The 18,488-nt window shown below is 44.4% G+C and overlaps 1 protein-coding gene across 1 annotated transcript in view; it reads left to right on the forward strand.

The window, feature by feature from the left end:
* Positions 1-11,415, forward strand: part of akt3b (v-akt murine thymoma viral oncogene homolog 3b) — a 73,787-nt gene extending 62,372 nt beyond the window's left edge. Inside the window, exons 11-13 of the mRNA XM_083634608.1 lie at positions 2,073-2,160; positions 10,848-10,950; positions 11,314-11,415. Coding sequence (XP_083490734.1) covers positions 2,073-2,160; positions 10,848-10,950; positions 11,314-11,399 — 277 coding nt within the window. The 3' untranslated portion in view covers positions 11,400-11,415. The remainder of the gene's footprint in view (positions 1-2,072; positions 2,161-10,847; positions 10,951-11,313) is intronic.
* The last annotated feature ends 7,073 nt before the right edge of the window (positions 11,416-18,488 follow it).

Consider the following 18,488-nt stretch of genomic DNA (forward strand, 5'->3'; position numbering starts at 1 on the left):
CCGGGGGGACCCCCAGGGGTCCTTTCGGGGGGGTTCCAGGGGGTGCCCAGCCAAAAAGGGGGGTAATTTATTTTTGCTATAATTCCATTCATAAGTAACACAATGACTATTTTAGTCGTGGGTTTTATACACTTTCTGTAATCAAACATCTAAAAGCATCAATCTTATTATCATATGGGGGACCGTGGGACAAAATCCTATCAAATGGGGTTCCGTGGTCTAATCTTTGTCAGTTTAGGGCTCCCTCATGTGAAAACATGTGAGAAGCACTGGTCTCGACAGCACAGTCAGCTTGTCAACAACACATTTTAGATACCTTGAATTCCATGGATTGTATGCATGTAATTCAGTGTTTCTCAAACTTTTTCAGACCAAGGACCACTTAACCAATAAAAAAAAACTCGGGGACCACCTAACTCCCAAAACATCCCCAAAAACAATAGGCCTACTACTCCAACTGTAAATTACAAATTACAGGCTAATTAAATGACAAATAGCATTAAAGCCCCATTCAGCAAGTTTTCCAAGTTTTGCTATTGGAGAAACTGCACCCTCTGGGTGCAATAGTATCGATAGCGATATCGCCGTTCAAAGTCAACAAAACACAGTGCCAGAAAGCTCTATGTACATGTTGTGACATCGGGTACTCACCATGTGATGAAATAATAATCCATAGTTCCGTGAAACATCATTTTCGTAGCAAATCCGAATCGAGTTACTTCCTTGTTTTCCTGAAGACAGCGCTTCCGCTGTACAGCGCATGCGCGCATCCTTTTCTTTTTCTTTTTTTATTGCCACGGGACGTGGCAGACAACCTGCTTAGTCCCAGGGCTGGCCAATGGAGGGCGGAGTGGGATAAATAAAGTCGAGAGTCTCCCTATTACAAGTCAATCTACCATGTCCTGTGACTAAAAAGCTCTTATATTACAGTAAAAAATGTCAAAAATCTTACTGATTGGGGCTTTAAAGCTGTAGCCTACAATTAATACAATTTCTGGCTTCCCACAATTATGAAAACAAGATAACTGATATAAAAAATATATGCAATTTATTTTAGTCCATTTACCTTTTTTTTATATTTATTTCTCCTTTTCAGTTCAGATATATTCAAAGTTCAAAGAAAGTTTTTTCAAGTTCAATAAATGCACAATGTTGCCAAAGTCAAATAGGCTATCTGTTGCCATCTTAAAGTTGCATTCAGTGATGTTTTTGTGTTCAAATAAGTGTTAAATGGCTCTATATTCTGACAGCAATCACTGAAATAGAGTGTTTGGTCAGTAACTTGGAACTCCCAACCCCCCACTGTAGCCTACTCTGTCTCTCTCCTATAGCCCTGCATGCAGAGTGGACCTATCTCTGCAAGCGTAACTCGTAGAGACTTGGGGGTGGTGGCATTGGATTCGCGATGAAAAAATACATATAGTGCATGCATCGTGATCTGACCTTCCGTTTCCCAGAAAACGTAGCATTTCTCTGATTGGATAGTGGGAGGTAAAAAAAAGGGAAAATTGATTGATTGATTGACATTTTTTGTGTAAAAAGCGATTCGACTATACTTAGAATCAGGGGAGACAATGCAACATTTCACTCACACAAAAAAAAAAAAAAAAATTTGAATTTCGACTTTCAATAATAAAAGGCGACCTTGATAATAACAACGATTATTCGAAAATTCGAAATTCGATGCCCATCCCTAATGGTGATATCTGAGATATCTGTACTGTGTCCGCACTGATCTCACGACTTAAACAGCCAACTAGTTTTTTTAGCATAGAACGAGTCCTTTAAATGACGGTCGGTACCCAGAAGACAAACGTCCCGGGAAGATAGCCCCAAGAATATAGCAGCATTTGTCTGTTAATTTCCCAGCCTGATTTTCTCTGAGGCAAAGGGACTCGTGCACACGACGAACTCGTTCACCCGGGGGAAGTTATTTTGGGATCAGTAGCAGGTGGAACTCGTTCACCGGGGGAAGTTATTTTGGGATCAGTAGCAGGTGGATATTCTGGTTCCATTGATGGGGACTTGGAAGAGGTAGCGCTTGATGTCTTCTCTCTCTGTGCGGCTGACAGGCTGGGCGGCGGACCGGATGATGCTAAGGAGATCATGCGTCACAGTTTCTTCACCGCAGTCGACTGGCAGGACGTCTACGACAAGAAGGTGAGAGGATTTGGCTGCCATCGTCGCCCAACGCTAATGTATGCAAACGGCGTAGCTGTGATATTCTGGGCTCAGGGTTACCTCATTTTTGCAATGGGGGGGGGGGGGGGGGGGGAGAGCTTGCACTGGGAGTCAGAAATAGAATAGAATAGAAGAGATTACCTCCTCTGACAAGGCCTACGTGAAGTCTTTTGAACATCACCAAGTCTTCTGATAACACACTTCTAGACACACTGCTGAGGAGGGACTTGGTCTGCTGAGGAGGGACTTGGTCTCAACAGCAGTTAGTTTATTTCATTAACTTCAGTTAGACACTTTTAACACCTAGCTACACTACAGTAGTTTAGTTTATTTCATTAACTTCAGTTAGACACTTTAACACCTGGCTACACTACAGTAGTGTTAATTTCGTCGACGAAAACTATGACGAAAAATGTTAGTCGACTACCTTTTTCCCCAAGACTAAGACGAGACTAAAATACTCAAACTTTTAGTCGACTAAAACTTGACTAAACAAAAAGAGGATGAGGTTGACTAAATATGATAAAAACTAACAAGGACATTTCACACAGGACTAAGACTACGACTAAATTTAAAAATAGACGACAAAATTAACACTAATTATAGACTGTTTCCCCCCCTCAATGCAGCAGTTCAGGTTCCTGTGGTGCAGCATTATAGATCTAGCTGACATTTAACTGTCTCAAAAACATTTACAGTAGTGACAACAGAACCCGCCCAGTCTTAGCTAAGGGTCTTATCTATATGTGTATGAGGCGTTGTGTTCCCTTGCTTGTCTACGTTATATCCAGATAAGTCTGAGTGCTTTCCACACAGCACAGCCAGCCTCCCTCCATTCTCCCCTCAGCTGCGGGCTGAGCAGGGACTGTAAATACGGTCCACTTGTCGTTGCTACCGCCGTACGCCAACACTGGCCCGGGTGGGCAGAGTCACCATTAGCTACTTTTCCTGGGAAAGAGTTGCTAACACTGCTTCGAATTACCATTACTAGTGCAAGCGCATCAGCAGATTCAACATTTTTCATTGACTAAAACTAGATTAAAATGTGAACAGTTTTCGTTGACTAAAACTAGAGTAAAATACTTATGGTTTTATTTGACTAAGCTGAGACTAAAATGCTCAAACTTTTAGTCGACTAAAACTTGACTAAATAAAAACAGGATGAGGTTGACTAAATATGATAAAGACTAACAAGGACATTTAACACATTGAGTGCCAGCCATTTTTTCAATCCTGTGGGTAAGTTGTGCCAGGTTTTTTTTTGAGGATTCTGGCTCATTTTACAACAGCCGAGGATCTGTTTTCTGTTAAGACTTCGTGAACACCAATCATCTAAAAATAACTAATAGAATGTGTGCTTTCTCTGTCTAAAAGAGTTAGTTTGCAGAGTTAGTAGTTATGTAGATATTAGCCGTTGAGTACAGCATGGTTTTAGCGTATGAGACACCAAGCTGAGATAATCGCAGTTTTGTGAAACTCAGCAGAACAGTCACCTGCCTGTGATTGTGGCTGCCTTTGGGCGAGTCTGTATACTGTATTGTGTGTGTGTGTGTGTGTGTGTGTGTGTGTGTGTGTGTGTGTGTTCGCGCGTTGCTCCGCGGCTCTGGGGGGAGGGGATCTCTGTCCGTTCTGTGTGTGTGTCTCCGGGCTCCTCCCTCCGTCTGTGCTGCTGGGAGTTTGAGCAGCGAGTTAGAGCAGCCTCTCTCCCTGGCAGCGAGTGTGGATAGGTCTCACTGTCTCTTGGGTTTGATAGCCCCGATGAAGCCCCGTGCGACTCTAGGCTTTATGCTGACACACAGTCCATTTCTGGAAACCCCCACCGCAGCAGCGCGAAGCGTCCCCGCCTACAGTATGAGAATGAGGCTCCTTCTTTTCTGACTGTAAAATCGCCAAGCCATTTCCGCGGGAGGCGGCTGCTTTTGGTCCACGGGTCCCGTGGCTGTGGCTTCTCTCTGTCTCTGTCGCCACTTAGTGGTCGGTAAAATAGATTACACACATTCTCTTGCTCCAATAGTTATCTCGAAGATGTAAAAGGGGTTGATTGATGTCCCACCGTCAAAAAAAAAAAATGTTTATGTAAGACGAGTTAGCTCGTCCTTGGCACTCAAGCGCTGGATTATGTAAGACGAGTTAGGTCGTCTATGGCACTTAATGTGTTAACACGGGACTAAGACTAAATTAAAAAATAGCCGACAAAATTAACACTACACTACAGTAGGTTAGTTTATTTCATTAACTTCAGTTAGACACTTTAACACCTGGCTACACTACAGTAGGTTCTACCTGACACTTTAACACCTGGCTACACTACAGTAGGTTCATTAACTTCAGCTAGTCACTTTAACACCTGGCTACACTACAGTAATAATATAATAATAATAATGATTGGATTTATATAGCGCCTTTCCAAGGCTCAAAGCGCTTACACAGAATCATTATTCGTTCACACCATTCGTACCGGTGGTTCAGAAGCGTGGCAGCCACACATTGGCGCTCAACGGTCCCTCCGAACCACCATCATCATTCATGTCAACATTCATACCAATCATACCATTCATGTCAATCATACCAATCATACCAGGCAAGGAGGGTTAAGTGTCTTGCCCAGGGACACAACGATTAACAGCTGGGAGGGAGCGGGGATCGAACCGCCAACCCTTGCGTCATTGGCTGACCCGCTCTACCTCCTGAGCTAAAGCCGCCCTTCAGTAGGTTCTACCTGACACTTTAACACCTGGCTACACTACAGTAGGTTCATTAACTTCAGTTAGTCACTTTAACACCTGGCTACACTACAGTAGGTTAATTAACTTCAGCTAGTCACTTTAACACCTGGCTACACTACAGTAGGTTCATTAACTTCAGTTAGTCACTTTAACACCTGGCTACACTACAGTAGGTTCATTAACTTCAGTTAGTCACTTTAACACCTGGCTACACTACAGTAGGTTCATTAACTTCAGTTAGACACTTTAACACCTGGCTACACTACAGTAGGTTCATTAACTTCAGCTAGTCACTTTAACACCTGGCTACACTACAGTAGGTTCATTAACTTCAGTTAGACACTTTAACACCTGGCTACACTACAGTAGGTTCATTAACTTCAGTTAGTCACTTTAACACCTGGCTACACTACAGTAGGTTCATTAACTTCAGTTAGACACTTTAAAGGAGAATTTCGGTTTTTTTGAACCTGGAGCCATTTCCTGGCATTAATTATGAATTGGCCACTCACCTAGCGATGTCTGCAGCGTTTCTGGGCGTCCTAGCGTTGTTTTGAGATCAATATCGTCCAAGTCAGTGTAAAATGGAGTTGATTTGGGGCCAAGTGGTAGCCTGTATTTCCTGCATCTAAATAGCTATTTTTCTTCCCGTTTTCGCCACATATCGCCATAATCAGATCCGTCAACATCCAGCCGAGTGTTATTTCACCCCAGGCTGTTTCCTGGACTGCACACGGATCAAATTACCTCAAACGTGATCTAGGTCACCAAGTCTCGTGAAGTCCCGCGATACTTTCCTGTCGACTGGCCAAATACAGGCAGGACGCTTTGCGGTCGTGGTTTTAGCGTAACCTATGTGGGGTTTGGCGTAACCTATGTGGGGTTTGGCATAACCTTCGTTATTTCGAATCCCACATAGGTTACGCCAAACCCCACATAGGTTACGCTAAAACCACGACCGCAAAGCGTCCTGCCTGTATTTGGCCAGTCGACAGGAAAGTATCGCGGGACTTCACGAGACTTGGTGACCTAGATCACGTTTGAGGTAATTTGATCCGTGTGCAGTCCAGGAAACAGCCTGGGGTGAAATAACACTCGGCTGGATGTTGACGGATCTGATTATGGCGATATGTGGCGAAAACGGGAAGAAAAATAGCTATTTAGATGCAGGAAATACAGGCTACCACTTGGCCCCAAATCAACTCCATTTTACACTGACTTGGACGATATTGATCTCAAAACAACGCTAGGACGCCCAGAAACGTTGCAGACATCGCTAGGTGAGTGGCCAATTCATAATTAATGTCAGGAAATGGCTCCAGGTTAAAAAAAACCGAAATTCTCCTTTAAGTACCTTGAATTTTGCAAATGAGGACGGCTGGTGTTGATGGGCTATCATGTTTGAGGTAGGCTATTGCCTCCTAGTGCAGCCACTCTTCGCCTGCATGTCTTGCATGTTGGCTGTCCTTCCTCCTGTAAGCCCTGGCCATCCGTTTTTCTGATAACCAAAATAGTCCCACACTACCGATTTTGTCCTTTTTTGACTGGGGAAAAAGTTCGGGGGGTTCTTCACCTCTCTGGCAGCCATTGTCACGCGACACGCCACTCAAAACAATGATGACTCCTTGATGATGATAGCTGCGGTCTGCCAGCTACTGATTGCTCTGTCTACACACACATGCAGCAGGGGGGAGGGGCCGCGTAACTGCACTCTGTCTCTGCAAGGGACCTGGCCACTTTCTCTCAGGGAAACAGCTGATACCGTGGAGAAGGTATGACGGCAAAATTTAGTGGTTTTGATACCGTGGCTTTTTCAAACCGCGGTATACCTTCAAACCGGAAACCGCTGCATCCCTACACTACAGTAGGTTCATTAACTTCAGTTAGTCACTTTAACACCTGGCTACACTACAGTAGGTTCATTAACTTCAGTTAGTCACTTTAACACCTGGCTACACTACAGTAGGTTCATTAACTTCAGTTAGACACTTTAACACCTGGCTACACTACAGTAGGTTCATTAACTTCAGTTAGTCACTTTAACACCTGGCTACACTACAGTAGGTTCATTAACTTCAGTTAGTCACTTTAACACCTGGCTACACTACAGTAGGTTCATTAACTTCAGTTAGACACTTTAACACCTGGCTACACTACAGTAGGTTCATTAACTTCAGTTAGACAAGGTTACGTGCTGCTGCTCGATTTCCTTCTTTCCTTCTTCTTCTCGCCGCCATCGTCGTAACACAGCCAGTTCTCCATCTTTTGAAGCATGATGTTAGATTACAACGAGCTAGTTGTGTGGCTTAGCCTTCCAAAATGTTGCCGTTAGTTTTTTAGAATGTAATACATAGAATTGGGAATGTTACATTCAATTTCATTCAGACTGTCTTTCAGGCTCAATCGCTGCCATTTTCCCCCCGGAGCGAGGGAGGAGGGAGGGTGTTTTACTGTAGTGGCTGAGAGAGCGTAGTGGCACAGTGCTTCAATCAGGTCGCGAGGCACATTTTTTGCAACATCATCCAATCAGGGTCTCGCTCTCGTAATGTCTGTCTTGCTCTCGTTCTGCCTCATACCAACATCCATAGATTTTGGAGGTCCCCGAGCGGCCGTTAGCTGATAAAATCCATAGATAAGCCGCACCGTTATATAAGCGCAGGGCCAAAAAACGGGGAAAAAGCCGCGGCTTATAGTCCGAAATTTACGGTAGGTTCATTAACTTCAGTTAGACACTTTAACACCTGGCTACACTACAGTAGTTTAGTTTATTTCATTAACTTCAGTTAGACACTTTAACACCTGGATACACTACAGTAGGTTCATTAACTTCAGTTAGTCACTTTAACACCTGGATACACTACAGTAGGTTCATTAACTTCAGTTAGACACTTTAACACCTGGCTACACTACAATAGGTTCATTAACTTCAGTTAGTCACTTTGACACCTGGCTAGCCAGGTGTAGTAGTACACAGTAGGTTCTACCTGATTGACATCCACATCGTCTGGCTTTCATTTTCACTAGCTTCATTAAAATGTATGTTTTTATGCCTCCACCGACGACAACCATGGCCGGAGGCATAATGTTTTTGGTTCGTCCGTCTGTCCGTCCCATGCTCGTTATTGCGATATCTCAGGAACACCTTGAGGGAATTTCTTCAAATTTGACACAAACGTCCACTTGGACTCAAGGATGAACTGGTTCGATGTAGGTGCTCAACGGTCAAAGTGCAAGGTCAGTGTGACCTCACAACCGTCGGTCCCATGCTCGTTAATGCAATATCTCAGGAAAACCTTGAGGGAATTTCTTCTAATTTGACACAAACGTCCATTTGGACTCAAGGATGAAGCTCCACACCTCTGCTGATCTGGTGAGAGTTGTTAACTAGCCCCATGCTTCCACCAATACATGTGCAATCGCCAGCTGCTTCTTCTCACCTGACAGTGAGTGTTGGGGAGAAAATTGAAGAAAACAAGGGAAAAAAAACTTTATATAAAAAAACAACAATAAACTGATTGCATTTTGGTGGTCAAAGTTCAAGGTCACTGTGACCTCACATCCATCACATTCCACATGAACGTAATATCAGGAACGCCTTGAGGGGATTTCTTCAAATTTGGCACAAATGTCCACTTGGACTCGAGGATGAACTGATTACAATTTGGTGGTCAAAGGTCAAGGTGACCTCACAAAAGACGATTTTGGCCATAACTCAAGAATTCATATACGAATTAAGGGCTGGGCAATATGGTTGAAATAAATGTCACGATAATCACAAAGATTTTTTTTTGGTATCGATATATATATCGCACACATATATGCAAAATCTCGTTAAATCCAGTTGTGATTTCAAACAAAATAAAAATATTCAAATAATATCCTTTAAAAATGTGTCATACTTCATTTTGTGTCAAAAATGTTTTAAATAAAAAGTTAGTTCTCAGCACCAACAACATAATTGTGTCCCAATGTCCCAAAATCACCGTATCATTTATGCTATGATTCCACTGAAAGATGATAAACCATAATATCGAATCATCACCCGGCCCTATAATTAAGACAACATTTTCACACAAATGTCTCATAGGATGAAATGAGCAAGTGATTACATTTTGTATTCACTGTGACGTCGTCATGTTTTGCCTACCGCTGTAGCTGAGAAAACGATCTTGCGTCATTCTATAAAAACGGTGTCACGTTTGCAGACACAAAATCATTTGCATTGACCTAATCATCACATTGATTGTATTGATTTGGACCCCAAGATACTTGTATGAGTCCACCCCCTTCAGTTCCTCTCCCAGGGGGCGTGGCCTCCTGTTCCTCTGGCAGTCCACCACAAGCTCAGTGGTTGCTGATATTGAGCTTCAGGTGATTGTTGTGACATGTGACCAAGCTCTCTGTCACAGAGGTTCTCAAATGTTTTTCAGCCAAGGACCCCTCCTTACAAGATAGAAAACATACCGGGGACCCCCTCATTCTGATTTGTGATTTTGGGCTAAGCTTAATTGTTTCCACGGAAACGTGCTTGACTTTTAAATTGATAGGTTTGTTAGATTAGAATGTAACCCATGAACCCTTTTAGATTTAAAGCATAACATATTTTCGTTGAATTAGGAAGCTTTTGCCAAAAAATTTTTTTTCGTTTTTATGTTTTTATTTTCCTGAAAACTTTTCGCGGACCCCCTGGCAAAGTGCCACGGACCCCCATTTTTTTCCATTCTATCAGTCCTCTGTATAGGGGGAAAGGACAACTACAATATAAGCGTGTAATATGTTGGAATATGAAAGAAGCAATAACAATAGCAAGCAACAATAAGAATAGTCTTGTGGGAGTCAAACCTGTGACCATACACTTGCAGTACGGGTCTGACCACAGCCTCCTGTGTGGCTCTGGCCCAATTCCAATCCGCCCCCTTACTGACTCAAGCCCTTAGAGGCGCGTTCACGTGAAGGGAGTGAGGGCTTAGGGATGTCCCACAGTGAAATCACAAAGTGAATGAGGGCTCGTAGTGAGCCCTTTCTGCCCCCTTACCGTAAGGGAGCAGCTATGGCCACTTACGGAAAGGGAATTGCCCACAATGCATAGCGGTGTGACGTATAAAACGGGGGAGGCTGCAAATAGCTGTCAAAAAAATAAAAGAACACGCGCGAAACGAACGCGGTGTTTGCGAGTGGGCTGGAATGCCTTAATTGACAGTGAAACATTACATTAATAGGGATTTCAGATTAGACAAAAATATTATATCAGAGGAATGTAAGTAGTTATTTTACACAATCCTAGAATAATCATCAATCATTCTATTACAATTGCAATCCACAACTTTTTTGATGAATGAGAAATAGTTTTACCGAATCTGTATTGTACAGTATTGACATTGTGTATAATGTTGGGTGACATGTCATTATTATGCTTATTTTAATTATAATTACACATGTTGCAGATTGCAGATTTTGCAGTAGGCTACATTTATTTTTAAATGACCTGTTCCACTCGGAGCCAGAGCCTGGATAAGAACAGACTCATCAGGGAGTCTATCCCTCAAAGCTTCTTGACAATAAACAATATATAGCGAACCCCAAACGTGCCAGAGTCAACATCATCTTGTCAAGTGCAAAGGGCTCTGCTGTCCCAATCCTCTTATTTATCCAATGTGGATCCCTTCCACACTTGATGACTCAACCACTTTCAGATGGCGGCCATTAGAGGGACGGAGGGTTCAGGGCTTGAGTCTTTAGGGACTGAGGGTTCAGGGCTTGAGTCTTTAGGGACTGAGGGTTCAGGGCTTGAGTCTTTAGGGACTGAGGGTTCAGGGCTTGAGTCTTTAGGGACTGAGGGTTCAGGGCTTGAGTCTTTAGGGGGCGGATTGGAATTGGGCCTCTGTCTCCACTCGCTGACTGACCTTTCCCCTGCTTCCTGCTTCCTGCTTCCTGTCCCAGCTGGTCCCGCCCTTCATGCCCCAGGTTTCCTCGGAGACGGACACGCGCTACTTCGACGAGGAGTTCACAGCACAGACCATCACCATCACCCCCCCGGAGAAATGTGAGTCATATTTTGAGAGAGAGAAAAAAACTCCTGAGATTTCAGTTAGAAATGTATGAGAAAAAATATTCTGAGATTAAAGTTAGAAATGTATAAGAAAGAAACAATTTCTGAGATTAAAGTTCGAAATTTATGAAAGAAACAAACCCTCAGAAATGAACGAAAAACTTTTTAAATGAATGAAGCTGGTAGGTGACGATTCACACACTTTGAGAATTTCTAACTTTAATCTCGGATATGGTACGAAAAGACCTGCCTGTTTCAGACAGGTAGAGTGTCTCTAACGTGGTGCTCTCTCTCTCTTCCCCTCTCTCTCTGTGTCTCTCTCCCTCTCTCTCTCTCTCTCTCCCTCTCTCTCTCCAGTCGATGAAGACGGGATGGACGCGGCGGACAGCGAGCGACGGCCCCATTTCCCACAGTTCTCCTACTCAGCCAGCGGGCGGGAGTGAGCGCCCAGCATCGCCCACCCCTCCCCCCCGCCCGCCCGCCCGTGGCCATTTTGAGGAAAACACGTAGCCATTTTAGGAAGAAACAAAAAAAAAAAAACGGAAAAAAGAAGTCTCCCCTCTTTTTCCCCTTCTCTGCCTCCAGGCAGACGGGGAGAAGTCTTTTTAGGGACTTTAAAAGAGGTTTTGCACAGTGGGATAGACTCCAACCGGTCGCCCCACACTAAAAAAATAAGTCTCCTACATTTTCAACGCTATTTACTGCAGAAGGCAATGTTTTTGTTATTTCTCTTCTTCTCTCTCTCCGTCAGTATTACGTTGTCGACCCGGGTTTACGTTCTTCTTCTTCTTCTTCTTCTTCGTCGTCGTCGTCGTCGTCGTTGTTGGTGGTGTTGTTTTCCCGCCCCTTTCTTTCTTCTTTTGGACTTTTTTGCACTTGGTTTGGAAAGAGCCGTTTTAGGGAACAAAAACCAAAAATGTTGCCTTACGTGTGCAGACGTTTCCTATCATACCGACAGGGTGTTTTTGGGGAGAGGGACGGGTGGGGGTGGGGGGGGGGGGGGGGGGGGGGGTCTCGTGGTTCACAAAGGAAAAACAACAAATCTTTCTCATACGTTTGCCATGTGGTCGCGCACATTCCCCCAATCCCGTGGCAAGAGAAGTGGCTGTACGTGTGTCTCCAGCTGGACGGAGGAAAAGCAACAAGAAGAAAATACAAAAAAAATGGAGAAAAAGGAGAATGGACGAGTCTGTATCATTCCTGCATCGTTGCAGTGTTATTTACGTTGCTGTCTTTTTATTTATTTTTTTCAACCCCATATGTTTCCCCCCTCTCTCTCTCTCTCTCTCTCTCTCTCGCTCTCTTTTCGTTTGCACTTTTCTTTCTTTCTTCTCCCCCCCCCCTCCCCTCCAAAACAGAAACACTAAACTGCCAGAAACTGCACAGTTCACTCAGGCGCCACAGAGCACAACCGCATTCAACTCAGCTACCGCTCTAGCTCACCCAGCCAGAGGGTCCCTCCTCCTCCCCCCCAGCCCCGCTCCACACAAGCCTCCACCCAGCCAGAGGGTCCCTCCTCCTCCTCCTCCTCCAGCCCCGCTCCACACAGGCCTCCACCCAGCCAGAGGGTCCCTCCTCCCCCCCCCCCCCCCGCTCCACACAGGCCTCCACCCAGCCAGAGGGTCCCTCCTCCTCCTCCTCCTCCTCCAGCCCCGCTCCACACAGGCCTCCACCCAGCCAGAGGGTCCCTCCTCCTCCTCCTCCAGCCCCACTCCACACAGGCCTCCACCCAGCCAGAGGGTCCCTCCTCCTCCTCCTCCAGCCCCGCTCCACACAGGCCTCCACCCAGCCAGAGGGTCCCTCCCCCCCCCCCCCCCCCAAACCCCGCTCCACACAGGCCTCCACCCAGCCAGAGGGTCCCTCCTCCCCCCCCCCCCCCAGCCCCGCTCCACACAGGCCTCCACCCAGCCAGAGGGTCCCTCCCCCCCCCCCCCCCCCCCGCTCCACACAGGCCTCCACCCAGCCAGAGGGTCCCTCCTCCCCCCCCCCCCCAGCCCCGCTCCACACAGGCCTCCGCCCAGCCAGAGGGTCCCTCCTCCCCCCCCCCCCCCCCCGCTCCACACAGGCCTCTCTGCATGGCTTCCACAGCCGCTCGCTTCCTGTCCGCCTTTCTTTCTGTTTCCTCATCGTAGCTGTTGGGACTTTTAGTGCTATGGATGTTTACACAGGGACATGTGGCTTCATGTACGGTGGGAGATGTGGGTCAACCCTTATGCTGTCATAGCACACACACACACACACACACACGCACACACACACGCGCACACACACACACACACACACACACACACACATCAGGGTTCCTGCACACTGTCTGGGAAGTCTGGAAATGTGTAGAAGAATGCGAAATATGACTAAATTGTATTCAAATCTTAAAGCCCCCTCCAGTGTATTTTGATATATATATATATATATATATATATATATATATATATATATATGTATATATATGTATATGTATATATATGTATATGTATATATATATATATATATATATGTAGTAATATATATATATATATATATGTATATGTGTATATATATATATATATATATATATATGTGTATATATATATATATATGTAGTAATATATATATATATATATATATATATGTATATATATATATATGTATATATATATATATGTATATATATATATATATATATATATATATATATATATATGTATATGTGTATATATATATATATCCTGTGTTGTCACGACCTGGCCTGTTGATTAGCCACATTATCTTTTTGACAAATAACCTCATTTTGTGGTCAAATTCAAAAGGCGAAGTAGTTATTCAAATGGGAGGATAACTTATGACTCAATGGAACGCTATAGTTATATTCTACATCATGAGGACGGCCGGACAGCTGGCTTGTTAACTACATGTAGCTAACTAGCTTTGAAATCCGTTGGCCAGTTGTTAAACTGTAAGCAATAACGTGGCTTGCAGTTAGCGGTTGGCTGCAAAGCTGCCAACGTTGCAGTGTTTCTTGCAGCTAAGCTGACGTTACGGTGTTTCCGGCCTGACCTGAGTATTAACTCATTGAGTGCCAGCCACTTTTGGAGAACGGACGCTCCCAGTGCCAGAGTTTCAGAGCGTTTTCAGTGATTTCTCGAGGCCCACAGAATATTGTGTGATATTACTATGTAAACACCGAACACGCCCAAAGAACAATGAGACTCTTCTATCATCAGCAAAAAAAGTTTATTGATATTATTTTCCGTTCTTTAGTTATCAGCCGGAGAAGATAGGTTGATTTCAGCAAAAACAGACGTTTCCATCTAGAAGCTGAGATAATCAGCCTTTTGTGAAATTAAGCATTTCAAGCAAATCACTGACTCTGAAGCTAATATTTTCTGACCTGAAACATCTGAACAGTAATTTCCTTCAATAAACAGCACCCCCACCCCCCTTAACTCCAAACTCCTCCTCCGTGGGAGTGTCTCTGGTGGCTCTGCTGGCTGCTGCGTGTGTCAGGCGAGTCTCTGCTGCCTGCTATGGCAGGCTCTGCTGCCTGCGGATCCACGGATGGCGGCCGCTCGTCGGGGGAGTCTGGATCGGGCTCGCGTTCGTCTGTGTTTCTGGGGTTTCGGTTGTGAGCTGGGATGAAGCTGCGTCCGATTCTAGGCTTTCTGCTGCGTGTTTCAAAGTGCCTGCACCCAGTCTATTTTCGGAGCGCTCCGCCTTGTGCGCCGGCTCCCAGCGCGACACTGAAAAGCCAAACCATTCTCATGAGAATGGTTTGGCTTTGGTTTTATTTTCTGGCGGCTAATCGTGTGGAGAAACTATGCAGCAGAGACAGAGGGGCTCATTTGTGGGAGCGGATTGGCTGCTGTTCGCAGCTAACGTTAGCTCCAGCCAGAGCAATCTGTGCCGCTCTGGCTCATGCATCGGTTTCTCTTTCATCACGGCTTTTTCTGCTGTTTTTCCTCAACTTTCTCTAATCTGGAGAGCACTGTCGCCACCTAATGGGTCCGTAAAATAGCTTTTACACATTCAACATCCACCATACTTTCACAGGAGATGGATCAGGCTTTGATCCACGTCCCACCGTCAAAAAACGCAATTGACGACAATCGTCGTCATTGGCACTCAATGAGTTAAAGAGCAAGAGACGAAGTTCATGTGCTTTTTTTTTTCTTTTTTCTCCCCGTTTTGACAACAGCCTGGCCGTGGAACAACCTATTAGCCTTCGGTTCTTAATATCAATGTCAGTTGTTTGACGCAGAATCAGATGATGTACAATGATAAACATATATTAGAGCGTTTGTATAGAACACCAACAGTTATACAGGTAGGAAAACTGACTGGAGGGGGCGGGGCTTTACAGTTATACAGGTAGGAAAACTGATGAGGGGGTGGGGCTTTATGGTTATACAGGTAGGAAAACTGATGAGGGGGCGGGGCTTTATGGTTTTACACATAGGAAAACTGACTGGAGGGGACTTTAAGAATTTTGTAGGCGTAGTGACCCTGATCCGTACAAACCAACACCAATGAAACAGAACAGGTGGAGGTTTTGACTGAATCAGTGTTAATCAGTGCGGGAAAGTGAATTTATACACACACACACACAGGCTGCTGCAGACCAGAAATCAGTATTAGTCAAAAGAAAAATGATTTCTCACTTGTACATTATAGGAGAAAAATTAATTCATACACACACACACACACACACACAGTGTTGCCAACTCGGCGACCCCTGGCGACTTTTATTTCTGAAAAGTGACTGGCGACAAATCTGGTTGACTTCTTCTGACCACGGTTAGCAATGTGAATGTGTTGGATCGGCTGGTGCTGCTTTGCTCTCTACCTGCTTAATCCACAGCGTCTCCCACACACAGTGCAGGCTGTGCAGACCCCCTCCCTCCGCTGAGAGCAGGGACCGTAAGATAGGGGTCCTCCACTCGTAACTGCTTCCAGCGTTCGCCGAAACTGGCCCGGGTGGGCGGAGTCATCACTTCATATTCAAACGGGCGGCGCGTGCTGCCTTATTTATTGATATGCACATTATCATGTGACGCCATCTGGTGACTATTGTGACTTTCTGAGCAGCCGCTTTCTGCGGAAAAGAGTTGGCAACACTGGTTACACACACACACACACACACACGCTAGATTTGAATCTGAAGTGACATATCAATAAATCACTAATCATGTGAGCGATCAATTGAAACCTGAGCCGTGAGACACTCTTGTGTTTTGAAGACTGTGTGAGGACCGAGAGAGAAAAAGACGTCGCCCCCTTGTGATGTAAATATGCAATGCCTATTTTTTGGGTTGTTTTTCTTTTAGCGGCACGTTGACGAGACGTGAACATTTTCCCGTGTGACTGTACTTCAAGCTTGCCGACGAGAATAGCGACCGAAAACGGCGCAACAAAACAAAACAACCGACGACTCCGAACTGCATTTAATACCTTTTTTTTTTTTTTTTAAGACCGCAACCGTGTCAAAAGACTGGACCCCCTTGACCCCTCCATTTTGATTTTTCATTCATTTTGTTTTTCGGGGGGGGTTGACGCACCGCTTCGACTCGGGAGGACGTTTCCATGGAGACAAACCCTGACACATCCCCCCCCCCCCCTATCCAAGTCTATGTAAGAGGACTTGGACTTGGCACTGTTAACGGGTTCTTTCGGTTTCCCCTCATCCTGTAAAAAACAAAACAAGACAAGACAAGCAGTAGGACTGTGGTCAACTCTTTTTGCAGTGCTGTTTCATCAGGTTGTTTCAATGACATTATCCCTCCCTTTTTGTACCATAGTACTGGTTTTATTTATACGTTTGTGTCATTCTAGGCAGTGTTACCCAGTATGTCGTTCAGTCAGGAGAAGGCACCTGTCGAAAGGATGTTTGATGATGATGCATTAACTGAAGTATTTTTTTTTTTCTTCTTTTTATCCAAACTTTTTCTTTTGATCGTTTGCTTGTTTGTTTTCTTACCAAAACATTAGGGCAAGAACCCAATAGTGGACTTGCATTGCCGTGGTAGTATTTATTTTGAATTAAATTAAAAAGAATACATTTCAGGGTTTTTTTTTTTGGGTGTGTCGTAAATCTTTTCATCGTTTCACCTGTGAGATGTGTGATGTTTTCCTGTCCTGTGAAGTAGGGATGGGCATTTCTAGCAAAAACACTATTCGAAAATCGCTGGCCAAAGTCGACTTTTAATCGAAATTCGGAAAAAAAAAATTTTTTAATGTTTTTTTGTGAGTGAAATGTTGCATTGTCTCCCCTGATTCTAAGTATAGTCGAATCGCTTGGTTTGAGCAAGCAAAACAATTTTTATAAGCATTTTAAGCAAGGTTTATGGAAAAATGAATGGCGGATGAAATCCAAGAGGGAGAGGTTGCTTATAAAAATTGTTTTACTTGCTCAAACCAAGCGATTTGACTATACTTAGAATCAGGGGAGACAATGCAACATTTCACTCACCAAAAAAAAAAAAAATTTTCAATAAACGAATTTCGACTTTCAAAAATAAAAGTCGACCTTGATAATAACGATTATTCGAAAATTCGAAATTCGATGCCCATCCCTACTGTGAAGCCAAATAACCCTGTCGCAGTGTCGCAAGTCAAGTCACTACATCTCCAGTACAAGTCGAGTGTTGAGTTTGAGTGCAAGTCCGAGTCACCAAAGAAGAGCGAGTCGAGTCCCCATGACATGAGTTTGAGTCCGGAGTTCGCCTGCTGAACATGAGTGTGAATCCACACGTGACGCGTCGGCCGTGGCACAACATTTAATACGATCGTGGTACTAATAGAGCGGCAAAGTGACCGCCTACTTCCTGCTTCGGCGCTGTACCAGAGATTTCGTGAAATGCTTGTAAAAAATTGTTGTACTTGTTCAAACCAAACGGTTCAGCTATATTTAGAATCAGGAGAGACCATAGAGAACATTTAACTCGGACCAAAACTGGGAGAAAAAAAAACAAAAAACTTTGAACAAATATTTTCTTTAAATCCGCATTTTTTTACGTTTTGGTCCGAGTGAAGTGTTATGCAGTCTCTCCTGTTTCTAAATATATCTCAACCGTTTTGGTTTGCCCAAGTAAAACGATTTTTATACGCATTTTACAAAATGTCTATGGGAAAATAAATGGCGGATGAAAATCTCTGGTACAGTGCTGAAGCAGGAAGTGACGTTCCACTTTGGCTCTATATAGATATCAATATTTTGTGCCAAATTATTAGGGCCTATTACACATCTAAAAAAAATATCAAAATAAGTCTTGAGTCCTCAGTGTATCTCTGCCATCATGCTGGAGACCTCACAGTGTATCTCCTGCCATAGAGACAGTCGGCATGTCTGGGAACGCCCATACAGGCTCTAGGAACGCCCACAATAGACGCTGGGTTAGCTGGCTCAGCCTGGCTGGGGGCGTGGTCAGGGTGGGGTAAAAAACCCCATTCTATCCATTCAGCAAAGTTAGAATTTAGCTGATAGCCCAGCCCAGGCAGACACGATCGGGGATTTAACCACCACAGTAAACGCACATCTGAGCAGACGTCTTGTGTTC

The sequence above is a fragment of the Poromitra crassiceps genome, assembly GCF_964638095.1.
Source record: "Poromitra crassiceps genome assembly, chromosome: 4".
Classification (NCBI taxonomy): Eukaryota; Metazoa; Chordata; class Actinopteri; order Beryciformes; family Melamphaidae; genus Poromitra; species Poromitra crassiceps.